This window comes from Sprattus sprattus (genome assembly GCF_963457725.1).
Source record: "Sprattus sprattus genome assembly, chromosome: 5".
In the NCBI taxonomy this organism is placed as follows: Eukaryota; Metazoa; Chordata; class Actinopteri; order Clupeiformes; family Clupeidae; genus Sprattus; species Sprattus sprattus.
This window is the reverse complement of record NC_137924.1, coordinates 713663-727130: the sequence shown is the minus strand read 5'-3', so window position 1 is coordinate 727130 and position 13468 is coordinate 713663. Positions and strand designations below refer to the sequence as shown.

The window sequence follows — 13468 nt, the reverse complement described above, 5'->3', positions numbered from 1 at the left end:
ACTGGCTGGTTTACCTGTCATAACTCCAGTTATCTATGGCATGGTTTCTACTGGCTGGTTTACCTGTCATAACTCTAGTTATCTATGGCATGGTTTCTACTGGCTGGTTTACCTGTCATAACTCCAGGTATCTATGGCATGGTTTCTACTGGCTGGTTTACCTGTCCTTGACTCCAGGTATCTATGGCATGGTTTCTACTGGCTGGTTTACCTGTCATAACTCCAGTTATCTATGTCATGGTTTCTACTGGCTGGTTTACCTGTCCTTGACTCTGCCGAGGGCCAGTGAGGTGCGGCAGCGGGTATTGATGACCTCATCTGCAGCTCGTCCACCTGAGCAGGTGTGTGTGTCAGTGCGCCCGTAGTTAGCGGCGTGGATCTTTATCACCTCTAGACCTGAGTGGGAAGGACAGGTAGCACAGCAGGAATGCAAATCAAAAAATATTTGTGAAACTGTGGGAAATAATGTGTCTCTTAGAACAGCTGTGGGGTGCTGTGTGAGGAAATGTGTCTCTTGAAATGTTAATGGGGTGCTGTCTGAAGTAATATGTCTCTTGAAATGGTTGTGGGGTGCTGTCTGAAGGAAAGTGTCTCTTGAAATGTTTGTGGGGTGCTGTCTGAAGTAATATGTCTCTTGAAATGGTTGTGGGGTGCTGTCTGAAGGAAAGTGTCTCTTGAAATGTTTGTGGGGTGCTGTCTGAAGTAATATGTCTCTTGAAATGTTTGTGGGGTGCTGTCTGAAGTAATATGTCTCTTGAAATGTTTGTGGGGTGCTGTCTGAAGTAATATGTCTCTTGAAATGGTTGTGGGGTGCTGTCTGAAGGAAAGTGTCTCTTGAAATGTTTGTGAGGTGCTGTCTGAAGGAAAGTGTCTCTTGAAATGTTTCTGGAGTCTCTTGGAGTGGTTGTCTGAAGTAATAAAGTCTCTTGGAGTGGTTATCTGAAGTAATAATGTCTCTTGGAGTGGTTATCTGAAGTAATAAAGTCTCTTGGAGTGGTTATCTGAAGTAATAAAGTCTCTTGGAGTGGTTGTCTGAAGTAATAAAGTCTCTTGGAGTGGTTGTCTGAAGTAATAAAGTCTCTTGGAGTGGTTGTCTGAAGTAATAAAGTCTCTTGGAGTGGTTGTCTGAAGTAATAAAGTCTCTTGGAGTGGTTGTCTGAAGTAATAATGTCTCTTGGAGTGGTTATCTGGTGTAATAAAGTCTCTATAGTGGTTGTCTGAAGTAATAATGTCTGTTGGAGTGGTTGTCTGAAGTAATAGTGTCTCTAGGAATGGTTGTCTGAAGTAATAATGTCTGTTGGAATGGTTGTCTGAAGTAGTAATGTCTCTCTACTCACCACAGTCCAGGGTGCTGCTTTTGCCCTCACACGTCTTGCTGGATGCTGTTAAGACAAACAGGAGTCACTGATGTAGGTGCTGTGACGAGACCAAACGCTCATACCTTTTTGTTTTGTTCATGGTTGTGATATAAGGTCCCCTATGATTGGTTGAATAGTTCCCTATGAGGTCACCTATAATTGGTTGAAGTGGTTCCCTATTGGCCCTGTTCTTTGTGAGTGTGATCAACCATGCTCCTGCTTTAACCTATAACTCAAATCTTACCAGTGTCAGCAACTAAAGAAACACACCTGGCACACGTCTCAGCTAAAAGCCCCTGGCTTCATGTGTTATCCATTATGATGCACTATAGAAGCTGCACAACACACTCGCCATTTTGATCTGAATTCCATTAATCTGAGGTGACGTGAGGTCCTGATCTGGTTTTATTCACGTCCTTATTTGACATAATCTGGCTGTAAACTGCTCCTGATCCGGTCCTAATCTGGCTGTTACTGCTCCTGATCCAGTCCTAATCTGGCTGTAAACTGCTCCTGATCCAGTCCTAATCTGGCTGTAACTGCTCCTGATCCTCCCCTAATCTTGTCCTTGTCTGTCATAATCTGGCTGTAAACTGCTCCTTATCGTTGCTGAAAACATCGTTATAACATTGAAATACTTAGTATATTTGCAGATTGCAGTGACTTACTGAGGGGAAGACAGCTATAAGAGATGTTCAGGTATTTGAAGATCCCAGGGCACGGATTGGAAAAGATTCCGTTTGAAGCCTTTATCGAACAGCGCAGCTGCCCCTCACATCTACAGAGAGAGATAAGGTACAGGTGACAAGAGTGGCAGCACAGAGAGAAGGTGACAAGAGTGGCAGCACAGAGAGAAGGTACAGGTGACAAGAGTGGCAGCACAGAGAGAAGGTACAGGTGACAAGAGTGGCAGCACAGAGAGAAGGTGACAAGAGTGGCAGCACAGAGAGAAGGTACAGGTGACAAGAGTGGCAGCACAGAGAGAAGGTACAGGTGACAAGAGTGGCAGCACAGAGAGAAGGTACAGGTGACAAGAGTGGCAGCACAGAGAGAAGGTACAGGTGACAAGAGTGGCAGCACAGAGAGAAGGTACAGGTGACAAGAGTGTCAGCACAGAGAGAAGGTACAGGTGACAAGAGTGTCAGCACAGAGAGAAGGTGACAAGAGTGGCAGCACAGAGAGAAGGTGACAAGAGTGGCAGCACAGAGAGAAGGTACAGGTGACAAGAGTGGCAGCACAGAGAGAAGGTACAGGTGACAAGAGTGGCAGCACAGAGAGAAGGTACAGGTGACAAGAGTGGCAGCACAGAGAGAAGGTGACAAGAGTGGCAGCACAGAGAGAAGGTACAGGTGACAAGAGAGGCAGCACAGAGAGAAGGTACAGGTGACAAGAGTGGCAGCACAGAGAGAAGGTACAGGTGACAAGAGTGGCAGCACAGAGAGAAGGTACAGGTGACAAGAGAGTCAGCACAGAGAGAAGGTGACAAGAGTGTCAGCACAGAGAGAAGGTACAGGTGACAAGAGTGGCAGAACAGAGAGAAGGTGACAAGAGTGTCAGCACAGAGAAAAGGTACAGGTGACAAGAGTGGCAGCACAGAGAGAAGGTACAGGTGACAAGAGTGGCAGCACAGAGAGAAGGTACAGGTGACAAGAGAGTCAGCACAGAGAGAAGGTACAGGTGACAAGAGTGTCAGCACAGAGAGAAGGTACAGGTGACAAGAGTGGCAGCACAGAGAGAAGGTGACAAGAGTGGCAGCACAGAGAGAAGGTACAGGTGACAAGAGTGTCAGCACAGAGAGAAGGTACAGGTGACAAGAGTGGCAGCACAGAGAGAAGGTACAGGTGACAAGAGAGTCAGCACAGAGAGAAGGTACAGGTGACAAGAGTGTCAGCACAGAGAGAAGGTACAGGTGACAAGAGTGGCAGCACAGAGAGAAGGTGACAAGAGTGGCAGCACAGAGAGAAGGTACAGGTGACAAGAGTGTCAGCACAGAGAGAAGGTACAGGTGACAAGAGTGGCAGCACAGAGAGAAGGTACAGGTGACAAGAGTGGCAGCACAGAGAGAAGGTACAGGTGACAAGAGTGGCAGCACAGAGAGAAGGTGACAAGAGTGGCAGCACAGAGAGAAGGTACAGGTGACAAGAGTGGCAGCACAGAGAGAAGGTACAGGTGACAAGAGTGGCAGCACAGAGAGAAGGTGACAAGAGTGTCAGCACAGAGAGAAGGTACAGGTGACAAGAGTGGCAGCACAGAGAGAAGGTACAGGTGACAAGAGTGGCAGCACAGAGAGAAGGTGACAAGAGTGGCAGCACAGAGAGAAGGTGACAAGAGTGGCAGCACAGAGAGAGAAGGTACAGGTGACAAGAGTGGCAGCAAAGAGAGAAGGTGACAAGAGTGGCAGCACAGAGAGAAGGTGACAAGAGTGGCAGCACAGAGAGAAGGTGACAAGAGTGGCAGCACAGAGAGAGAAGGTACAGGTGACAAGAGTGGCAGCACAGAGAAAAGGTGACAAGAGTGGCAGCACAGAGAGAAGGTACAGGTGACAAGAGTGGCAGCAAAGAGAGAAGGTGACAAGAGTGGCAGCACAGAGAGAAGGTACAGGTGACAAGAGAGTCAGCACAGAGAGAAGGTGACAAGAGTGGCAGCACAGAGAGAAGGTGACAAGAGTGGCAGCACAGAGAGAAGGTACAGGTGACAAGAGTGGCAGCACAGAGAGAGAAGGTACAGGTGACAAGAGTGGCAGCACAGAGAGAAGGTGACAAGAGTGGCAGCACAGAGAGAAGGTACAGGTGACAAGAGTGGCAGCACAGAGAGAGAAGGTACAGGTGACAAGAATGGCAGCAGAGAGAGAAGGTACAGGTGACAAGAGTGGCAGCACAGAGAGAGAAGGTACAGGTGACAAGAATGGCAGCACAGAGAGAAGGTACAGGTGACAAGAGTGTCAGCACAGAGAGAAGGTACAGGTGACAAGAGTGGCAGCACAGAGAGAAGGTGACAAGAGTGGCAGCACAGAGAGAAGGTACAGGTGACAAGAGTGGCAGCACAGAGAGAAGGTGACAAGAGTGGCAGCACAGAGAGAAGGTACAGGTGACAAGAGTGGCAGCACAGAGAGAAGGTGACAAGAGTGTCAGCACAGAGAGAAGGTACAGGTGACAAGAGTGGCAGCACAGAGATAAGGTACAGGTGACAAGAGCGTCAGCACAGAGAGAAGGTGACAAGAGTGGCAGCACAGAGAGAAGGTGACAAGAGTGGCAGCACAGAGAGAAGGTACAGGTGACAAGAGTGGCAGCACAGAGAGAAGGTGACAAGAGTGGCAGCACAGAGAGAAGGTACAGGTGACAAGAGTGGCAGCACAGAGAGAAGGTGACAAGAGTGGCAGCACAGAGAGAAGGTACAGGTGACAAGAGTGGCAGCACAGAGAGAAGGTGACAAGAGTGGCAGCACAGAGAGAAGGTACAGGTGACAAGAGTGGCAGCACAGAGAGAAGGTGACAAGAGTGGCAGCACAGAGAGAAGGTACAGGTGACAAGAGTGGCAGCACAGAGAGAAGGTGACAAGAGTGGCAGCACAGAGAGAAGGTGACAAGAGTGGCAGCACAGAGAGAAGGTGACAAGAGTGGCAGCACAGAGAGAGAAGGTACAGGTGACAAGAGTGGCAGCACAGAGAGAAGGTACAGGTGACAAGAGTGGCAGCACAGAGAGAAGGTACAGGTGACAAGAGTGGCAGCACAGAGAGAAGGTACAGGTGACAAGAGTGTCAGCACAGAGAGAAGGTACAGGTGACAAGAGTGTCAGCACAGAGAGAAGGTACAGGTGACAAGAGTGGCAGCACAGAGAGAAGGTACAGGTGACAAGAGTGGCAGCACAGAGAGAAGGTGACAAGAGTGGCAGCACAGAGAGAAGGTACAGGTGACAAGAGTGGCAGCACAGAGAGAAGGTGACAAGAGTGGCAGCACAGAGAGAAGGTGCAGGTGACAAGAGTGTCAGCACAGAGAGAAGGTACAGGTGACAAGAGTGGCAGCAAAGAGAGAAGGTACAGGTGACAAGAGTGGCAGCACAGAGAGAAGGTACAGGTGACAAGAGTGTCAGCACAGAGAGAAGGTACAGGTGACAAGAGTGGCAGCACAGAGAGAAGGTGACAAGAGTGGCAGCACAGAGAGAAGGTACAGGTGACAAGAGTGGCAGCACAGAGAGAAGGTGACAAGAGTGGCAGCACAGAGAGAAGGTGCAGGTGACAAGCGTGTCAGCACAGAGAGAAGGTGACAAGAGTGGCAGCACAGAGAGAAGGTACAGGTGACAAGAGTGGCAGCACAGAGAGAAGGTGACAAGAGTGGCAGCACAGAGAGAAGGTACAGGTGACAAGAGTGGCAGTACAGAGAGAAGGTACAGGTGACAAGAGTGGCAGTACAGAGAGAAGGTACAGGTGACAAGAGTGGCAGCACAGAGAGAAGGTGACAAGAGTGTCAGCACAGAGAGAAGGTACAGGTGACAAGAGTGGCAGCACAGAGAGAAGGTACAGGTGACAAGAGTGGCAGCACAGAGAGAAGGTACAGGTGACAAGAGTGGCAGCACAGAGAGAAGGTGACAAGAGTGTCAGCACAGAGAGAAGGTGACAAGAGTGGCAGCACAGAGAGAAGGTGACAAGAGTGTCAGCACAGAGAGAAGGTGACAAGAGTGGCAGCACAGAGAGAAGGTGACAAGAGTGGCAGCACAGAGAGAAGGTGACAAGAGTGTCAGCACAGAGAGAAGGTGACAAGAGTGGCAGCACAGAGAAAAGGTGACAAGAGTGGCAGCACAGAGAGAAGGTACAGGTGACAAGAGTGGCAGCACAGAGAGAAGGTGACAAGAGTGTCAGCACAGAGAGAAGGTGACAAGAGTGGCAGCACAGAGAGAAGGTGACAAGAGTGGCAGCACAGAGAGAAGGTGACAAGAGTGGCAGCACAGAGAGGTACAGGTGACAAGAGTGGCAGCACAGAGAGAAGGTACAGGTGACAAGAGTGGCAGCACAGAGAGAAGGTGACAAGAGTGTCAGCACAGAGAGAAGGTGACAAGAGTGGCAGCACAGAGAGAAGGTGACAAGAGAGTCAGCACAGAGAGAAGGTACAGGTGACAAGAGTGGCAGCACAGAGAGAAGGTACAGGTGACAAGAGTGGCAGCACAGAGAGAAGGTGACAAGAGAGTCAGCACAGAGAGAAGGTACAGGTGACAAGAGTGGCAGCACAGAGAGAAGGTGACAAGAGTGGCAGCACAGAGAGAAGGTACAGGTGACAAGAGTGGCAGTACAGAGAGAAGGTACAGGTGACAAGAGTGGCAGCACAGAGAGAAGGTGACAAGAGTGTCAGCACAGAGAGAAGGTACAGGTGACAAGAGTGGCAGCACAGAGAGAAGGTACAGGTGACAAGAGTGGCAGCACAGAGAGAAGGTACAGGTGACAAGAGTGGCAGCACAGAGAGAAGGTGACAAGAGTGTCAGCACAGAGAGAAAGTGACAAGAGTGGCAGCACAGAGAGAAGGTGACAAGAGTGTCAGCACAGAGAGAAGGTGACAAGAGTGGCAGCACAGAGAGAAGGTGACAAGAGTGGCAGCACAGAGAGAAGGTGACAAGAGTGTCAGCACAGAGAGAAGGTGGCAAGAGTGTCAGCACAGAGAGAAGGTGACAAGAGTGTCAGCACAGAGAGAAGGTGACAAGAGTGTCAGCACAGAGAGAAGGTGACAAGAGTGGCAGCACAGAGAGAGAAGGTACAGGTGACAAGAATGGCAGCACAGAGAGAAGGTGACAAGAGTGGCAGCACAGAGAGAAGGTGACAAGAGTGGCAGCACAGAGAGAAGGTACAGGTGACAAGAGTGGCAGCACAGAGAGAAGGTACAGGTGACAAGAGTGGCAGCACAGAGAGAAGGTACAGGTGACAAGAGTGGCAGCACAGAGAGAAGGTGACAAGAGTGGCAGCACAGAGAGAAGGTACAGGTGACAAGAGTGGCAGCACAGAGAGAAGGTACAGGTGACAAGAGTGGCAGCACAGAGAGAAGGTGACAAGAGTGTCAGCACAGAGAGAAGGTGACAAGAGTGGCAGCACAGAGAGAAGGTGACAAGAGAGTCAGCACAGAGAGAAGGTACAGGTGACAAGAGTGGCAGCACAGAGAGAAGGTACAGGTGACAAGAGTGGCAGCACAGAGAGAGAAGGTGACAAGAGAGTCAGCACAGAGAGAAGGTACAGGTGACAAGAGTGGCAGCACAGAGAGAAGGTGACAAGAGTGGCAGCACAGAGAGAAGGTACAGGTGACAAGAGAGTCAGCACAGAGAGAAGGTACAGGTGACAAGAGTGGCAGCACAGAGAGAAGGTACAGGTGACAAGAGAGTCAGCACAGAGAGAAGGTACAGGTGACAAGAGAGTCAGCACAGAGAGAAGGTACAGGTGACAAGAGTGGCAGCACAGAGAGAGAAGGTACAGGTGACAAGAATGGCAGCACAGAGAGAGAAGGTACAGGTGACAAGAATGGCAGCACAGAGAGAGAAGGTAAAGGTGACAAGAGTGGCAGCACATAACTCCATGATTATGTAACTCTGACTGTTAACTGACAACAGAGAATGTGTGATAAAAAGCAGCTGTTGGATTATGAACCAATGATTAGCCTCCAAGTACATGTAAAGACAGACCTCTCCTTGACAGCAGACAATTCGTTGGATGAGTAGCAGTTGGTGTTGTTGATCTTGTGTGCAGGTTGGTTATCAGAGCAGACTTTGGAGTTTGTCCGTCCGTAATTAGCCGCGTGGATCTTGATTACATTGTGGGAACCTACATGAGCAGAACAGACATCATCTTTCCACACAACAGCCAATCAAATGATGTCCCTCCCTTCCCTGTTCCTGAAGCACTGTGCTGATTGGCTGGAATTGCTAATGGCTAGGTCCTAACCACTTTGTTTGTGTTTTGTTACTGAGCCAGGACTGTGTACGAACCACACACACACACACACACACACACACACACACACACAGACACACACACACACACACACACACACACACACACACACACACACACACACACAGACACACAGACACACAGACACACACACACACACACACACACACACACACATACAGACACACATACACACACACAGACACACATACACACACACACACACACAGACACACATACACACACACACACACACACACCCAAAATGCATTGGATTAAGATCGCAAACTGCACCTTTATTGAATGACCTGAGGATATACGTACCACAATTGATTGTTTTGGTCTGGGCTTCACATATCTGGCTTGAGTCTGTAAGAGATATGGTGAATCTCGTAAGACACACACACACATTCTTACAAAACATGGACAACACAGGCACATTGGTAGCCCTTTGATAACTGTGCAACGCACATCACTGCATTAAAGCAGTGTTTTCCACGTGTTTGGAGTGTAGTGCAAGATTTTGGTGATTCTCCGGTTCCTTACTTGGAGGAACACAGCTGTAGGAGATGTCCAGGTACTTGTAGGTGCATCTACACGGATTGGAGAAGATGCTGTTGAAGGCCTTCAGCAGGCATGTCGTCCTTCCTTCACAGCTGAACAGCAAAGACAAAGAGACAAAAGGTGTTGTTGTTGTCAGAGGAAAAATAAGATATTTGATGAAATATACTGTTTCACTCTTTCACAGACCTGATGGGTTAGGGTTAGGGTTAGACCTGATGGCCTGCCTTCACTACTCAGTAGGGTTGAAGATGCAGAAACCCATTTTCACTGTAAAACTGAGTTTACATGTCCTTAACTCATTTCTCTTATACTATAGGGAGTGTTGTAGTTAACTCACCTCTCCCCTACTATAGGGAGCGTTGTAGTTAACTCACCTCTCTCTTACTATAGGGAGCGTTGTAGTTAACTCACCTCTCTCTTACTATAGGGAGCGTTGTAGTTAACTCACCTCTCTCTTACTATAGGGAGCGTTGTAGTTAACTCACCTCTCTCTTACTATAGGGGGCGCTGTAGTTAACTCACCTCTCTCTTACTATAGGGAGTGCTGTAGTTAACTCACCTCTCTCTTACTATAGGGAGCGCTGTAGTTAACTCACCTCTCTCTTACTATAGGGAGCGTTGTAGTTAACTCACCTCTCTCTTACTATAGGGAGCGTTGTAGTTAACTCACCTCTCTCTCTCTTACTATAGGGGGCGTTGTAGTTAACTCACCTCTCTCTCTCTTACTCTAGGGAGCGTTGTAGTTAACTCACCTCTCTCTTACTATAGGGAGCGTTGTAGTTAACTCACCTCTCTCTCTCTTACTATAGGGAGCGTTGTAGTTAACTCACCTCTCTCTTACTATAGGGAGCGTTGTAGTTAACTCACCTCTCTCTTACTATAGGGAGCGTTGTAGTTAACTCACCTCTATCTTACTATAGGGAGCGTTGTAGTTAACTCTCTCTTACTATAGGGAGCGTTGTAGTTAACTCACCTCTCCCCTACTATAGGGAGCGTTGTAGTTAACTCACCTCTCTCTCTCTTACTATAGGGAGCGTTGTAGGTAACTCACCTCTCTCTTACTATAGGGAGCGTTGTAGTTAACTCACCTCTCTCTTACTATAGGGAGCGTTGTAGTTAACTCACCTCTCTCTCTCTTACTATAGGGAGCGTTGTAGTTAACTCACCTCTCTCTTACTATAGGGAGCGTTGTAGTTAACTCACCTCTCTCTTACTATAGGGAGCGTTGTAGTTAACTCACCTCTCTCTTACTATAGGGAGCGTTGTAGTTAACTCACCTCTCTCTTACTATAGGGAGCGTTGTAGTTAACTCACCTCTCTCTTACTCTAGGGAGCGTTGTAGTTAACTCACCTCTCTCTCTCTTACTATAGGGAGCGTTGTAGGTAACTCACCTCTCTCTTACTATAGGGAGCGTTGTAGTTAACTCACCTCTCCCCTACTATAGGGAGCGTTGTAGTTAACTCACCTCTCTCTTACTATAGGGAGCGTTGTAGTTAACTCACCTCTCTCTTACTATAGGGAGTGTTGTAGTTAACTCACCTCTCTCTCTCTTACTATAGGGAGCGTTGTAGTTAACTCACCTCTCTCTTACTATAGGGAGCGTTGTAGTTAACTCACCTCTCTTACTATAGGGAGCGTTGTAGTAAACTCACCTCTCTCTTACTATAGGGAGCGTTGTAGTTAACTCACCTCTCTCTTACTATAGGGAGCGTTGTAGTTAACTCACCTCTCTCTTACTATAGGGAGCGTTGTAGTTAACTCATCTCTCTCTTACTATAGGGAGCGTTGTAGTTAACTCATCTCTCTCTTACTATAGGGAGCGTTGTAGTTAACTCACCTCTCTCTTACTATAGGGAGTGTTGTAGTTAACTCACCTCTCTCTCTCTTACTATAGGGAGCGTTGTAGTTAACTCACCTCTCTCTCTCTTACTATAGGGAGCGTTGTAGTTAACTCACCTCTCTCTCTCTTACTATAGGGAGCGTTGTAGTTAACTCACCTCTCTCTTACTATAGGGAGCATTGTAGTTAACTCACCTCTCTCTTACTATAGGGAGCGTTGTAGTTAACTCACCTCTCTCTTACTATAGGGAGCGTTGTAGTTAACTCACCTCTCTCTTACTATAGGGAGCGTTGTAGTTAACTCACCTCTCTCTTACTATAGGGAGCGTTGTAGTTAACTCACCTCTCTCTTACTATAGGGAGCGTTGTAGTTAACTCACCTCTCTCTTACTATAGGGAGCGTTGTAGTAAACTCACCTCTCTCTTACTATAGGGAGCGTTGTAGTTAACTCACCTCTCTCTTACTATAGGGAGCGTTGTAGTAAACTCACCTCTCTCTTACTATAGGGAGCGTTGTAGTAAACTCACCTCTCTCTTACTATAGGGAGCGTTGTAGTTAACTCACCTCCCTTACTCTAGGGGGCGCTGTAGTTAACTCACCTCTCCTTTACAGTAGGGAGCGTTGTAGTTAACTCACCCTTACTCTAGGGGGCGCTGTAGTTAACTCACCTCTCTCTTACTATAGGGAGCGCTGTAGTTAACTCACCTCCCTTACTCTAGGGGGCGCTGTAGTTAACTCACCTCTCCTTTACAGTAGGGAGCGTTGTAGTTAACTCACCCTTACTCTAGGGGGCGCTGTAGTTAACTCACCTCTCTCTTACTATAGGGAGCGTTGTAGTTAACTCACCTCTCTCTTACTATAGGGAGTGTTGTAGTTAACTCACCTCTCTCTTACTATAGGGAGCGTTGTAGTTAACTCACCTCTCTCTTACTATAGGGAGCGTTGTAGTTAACTCACCTCTCTCTCTGTTACTATAGGGAGCGTTGTAGTTAACTCACCTCTCTCTTACTATAGGGGGCGCTGTAGTTAACTCAACTCTGTCTTACTATAGGGAGCGTTGTAGTTAACTCACCTCTCTCTTACTATAGGGAGCGTTGTAGTTAACTCACCTCTCTCTTACTATAGGGAGCGTTGTAGTTAACTCACCTCTCTCTTACTATAGGGAGCGTTGTAGTTAACTCACCTCTCTCTTACTATAGGGAGCGTTGTAGTTAACTCACCTCTCTCTTACTATAGGGAGCGTTGTAGTAAACTCACCTCTCTCTTACTATAGGGAGCGTTGTAGTAAACTCACCTCTCTCTTACTATAGGGAGCGTTGTAGTTAACTCACCTCCCTTACTCTAGGGGGCGCTGTAGTTAACTCACCTCTCCTTTACAGTAGGGAGCGTTGTAGTTAACTCACCCTTACTCTAGGGGGCGCTGTAGTTAACTCACCTCTCTCTTACTATAGGGAGCGCTGTAGTTAACTCACCTCCCTTACTCTAGGGGGCGCTGTAGTTAACTCACCTCTCCTTTACAGTAGGGAGCGTTGTAGTTAACTCACCCTTACTCTAGGGGGCGCTGTAGTTAACTCACCTCTCTCTTACTATAGGGAGCGTTGTAGTTAACTCACCTCTCTCTTACTATAGGGAGTGTTGTAGTTAACTCACCTCTCTCTTACTATAGGGAGCGTTGTAGTTAACTCACCTCTCTCTTACTATAGGGAGCGTTGTAGTTAACTCACCTCTCTCTCTGTTACTATAGGGAGCGTTGTAGTTAACTCACCTCTCTCTTACTATAGGGGGCGCTGTAGTTAACTCAACTCTCTCTTACTATAGGGAGCGTTGTAGTTAACTCACCTCTCTCTTACTATAGGGAGCGTTGTAGTTAACTCACCTCTCTCTTACTATAGGGAGCGTTGTAGTTAACTCACCTCTCTCTTACTATAGGGAGCGTTGTAGTTAACTCACCTCTCTCTTACTATAGGGGGCGCTGTAGTTAACTCAACTCTCTCTTACTATAGGGAGCGTTGTAGTTAACTCACCTCTCTCTTACTATAGGGAGCGTTGTAGTTAACTCACCTCTCTCTTACTATAGGGAGCGTTGTAGTTAACTCACCTCTCTCTTACTATAGGGAGCGTTGTAGTTAACTCACCTCTCTCTTACTATAGGGAGCGTTGTAGTTAACTCACCTCTCTCTTACTATAGGGAGCGTTGTAGTTAACTCACCTCTCTCTTACTATAGGGAGCGTTGTAGTTAACTCACCTCTCTCTTACTATAGGGAGTGTTGTAGTTAACTCACCTCTCTCTTACTATAGGGAGCGTTGTAGTTAACTCACCTCCCTTACTCTAGGGGGCGCTGTAGTTAACTCACCTCTCCTTTACAGTAGGGAGCGTTGTAGTTAACTCACCCTTACTCTAGGGGGCGCTGTAGTTAACTCACCTCTCTCTTACTATAGGGAGCGCTGTAGTTAACTCACCTCCCTTACTCTAGGGGGCGCTGTAGTTAACTCACCTCTCCTTTACAGTAGGGAGCGTTGTAGTTAACTCACCCTTACTCTAGGGGGCGCTGTAGTTAACTCACCTCTCTCTTACTATAGGGAGCGTTGTAGTTAACTCACCTCTCTCTTACTATAGGGGGCGTTGTAGTTAACTCACCTCTCCCTTACTCTAGGGGGCGTTGTAGTTAACTCACCTCTCTCTTACTATAGGGAGCGCTGTAGTTAACTCACCTCCCTTACTCTAGGGGGCGCTGTAGTTAACTCACCTCTCTCTTACTATAGGGAGCGTTGTAGTTAACTCAC

General features: G+C 47.7%; 1 protein-coding gene across 1 annotated transcript in view; it reads right to left on the bottom strand.

Annotated features, from left to right (window-relative positions):
* Window positions 1-1363: 1363 nt before the first annotated feature.
* Window positions 1364-13468, bottom strand: part of LOC308365543 (L-rhamnose-binding lectin CSL2-like) — a gene marked incomplete at both ends in the record, with an annotated part of 15642 nt that continues 3537 nt past the window's right edge. The window contains 3 exons of the mRNA XM_080839010.1: window positions 1364-1382; window positions 8011-8149; window positions 8825-8934. Coding sequence (XP_080695136.1) covers window positions 1364-1382; window positions 8011-8149; window positions 8825-8934 — 268 coding nt within the window. The remainder of the gene's footprint in view (window positions 1383-8010; window positions 8150-8824; window positions 8935-13468) is intronic.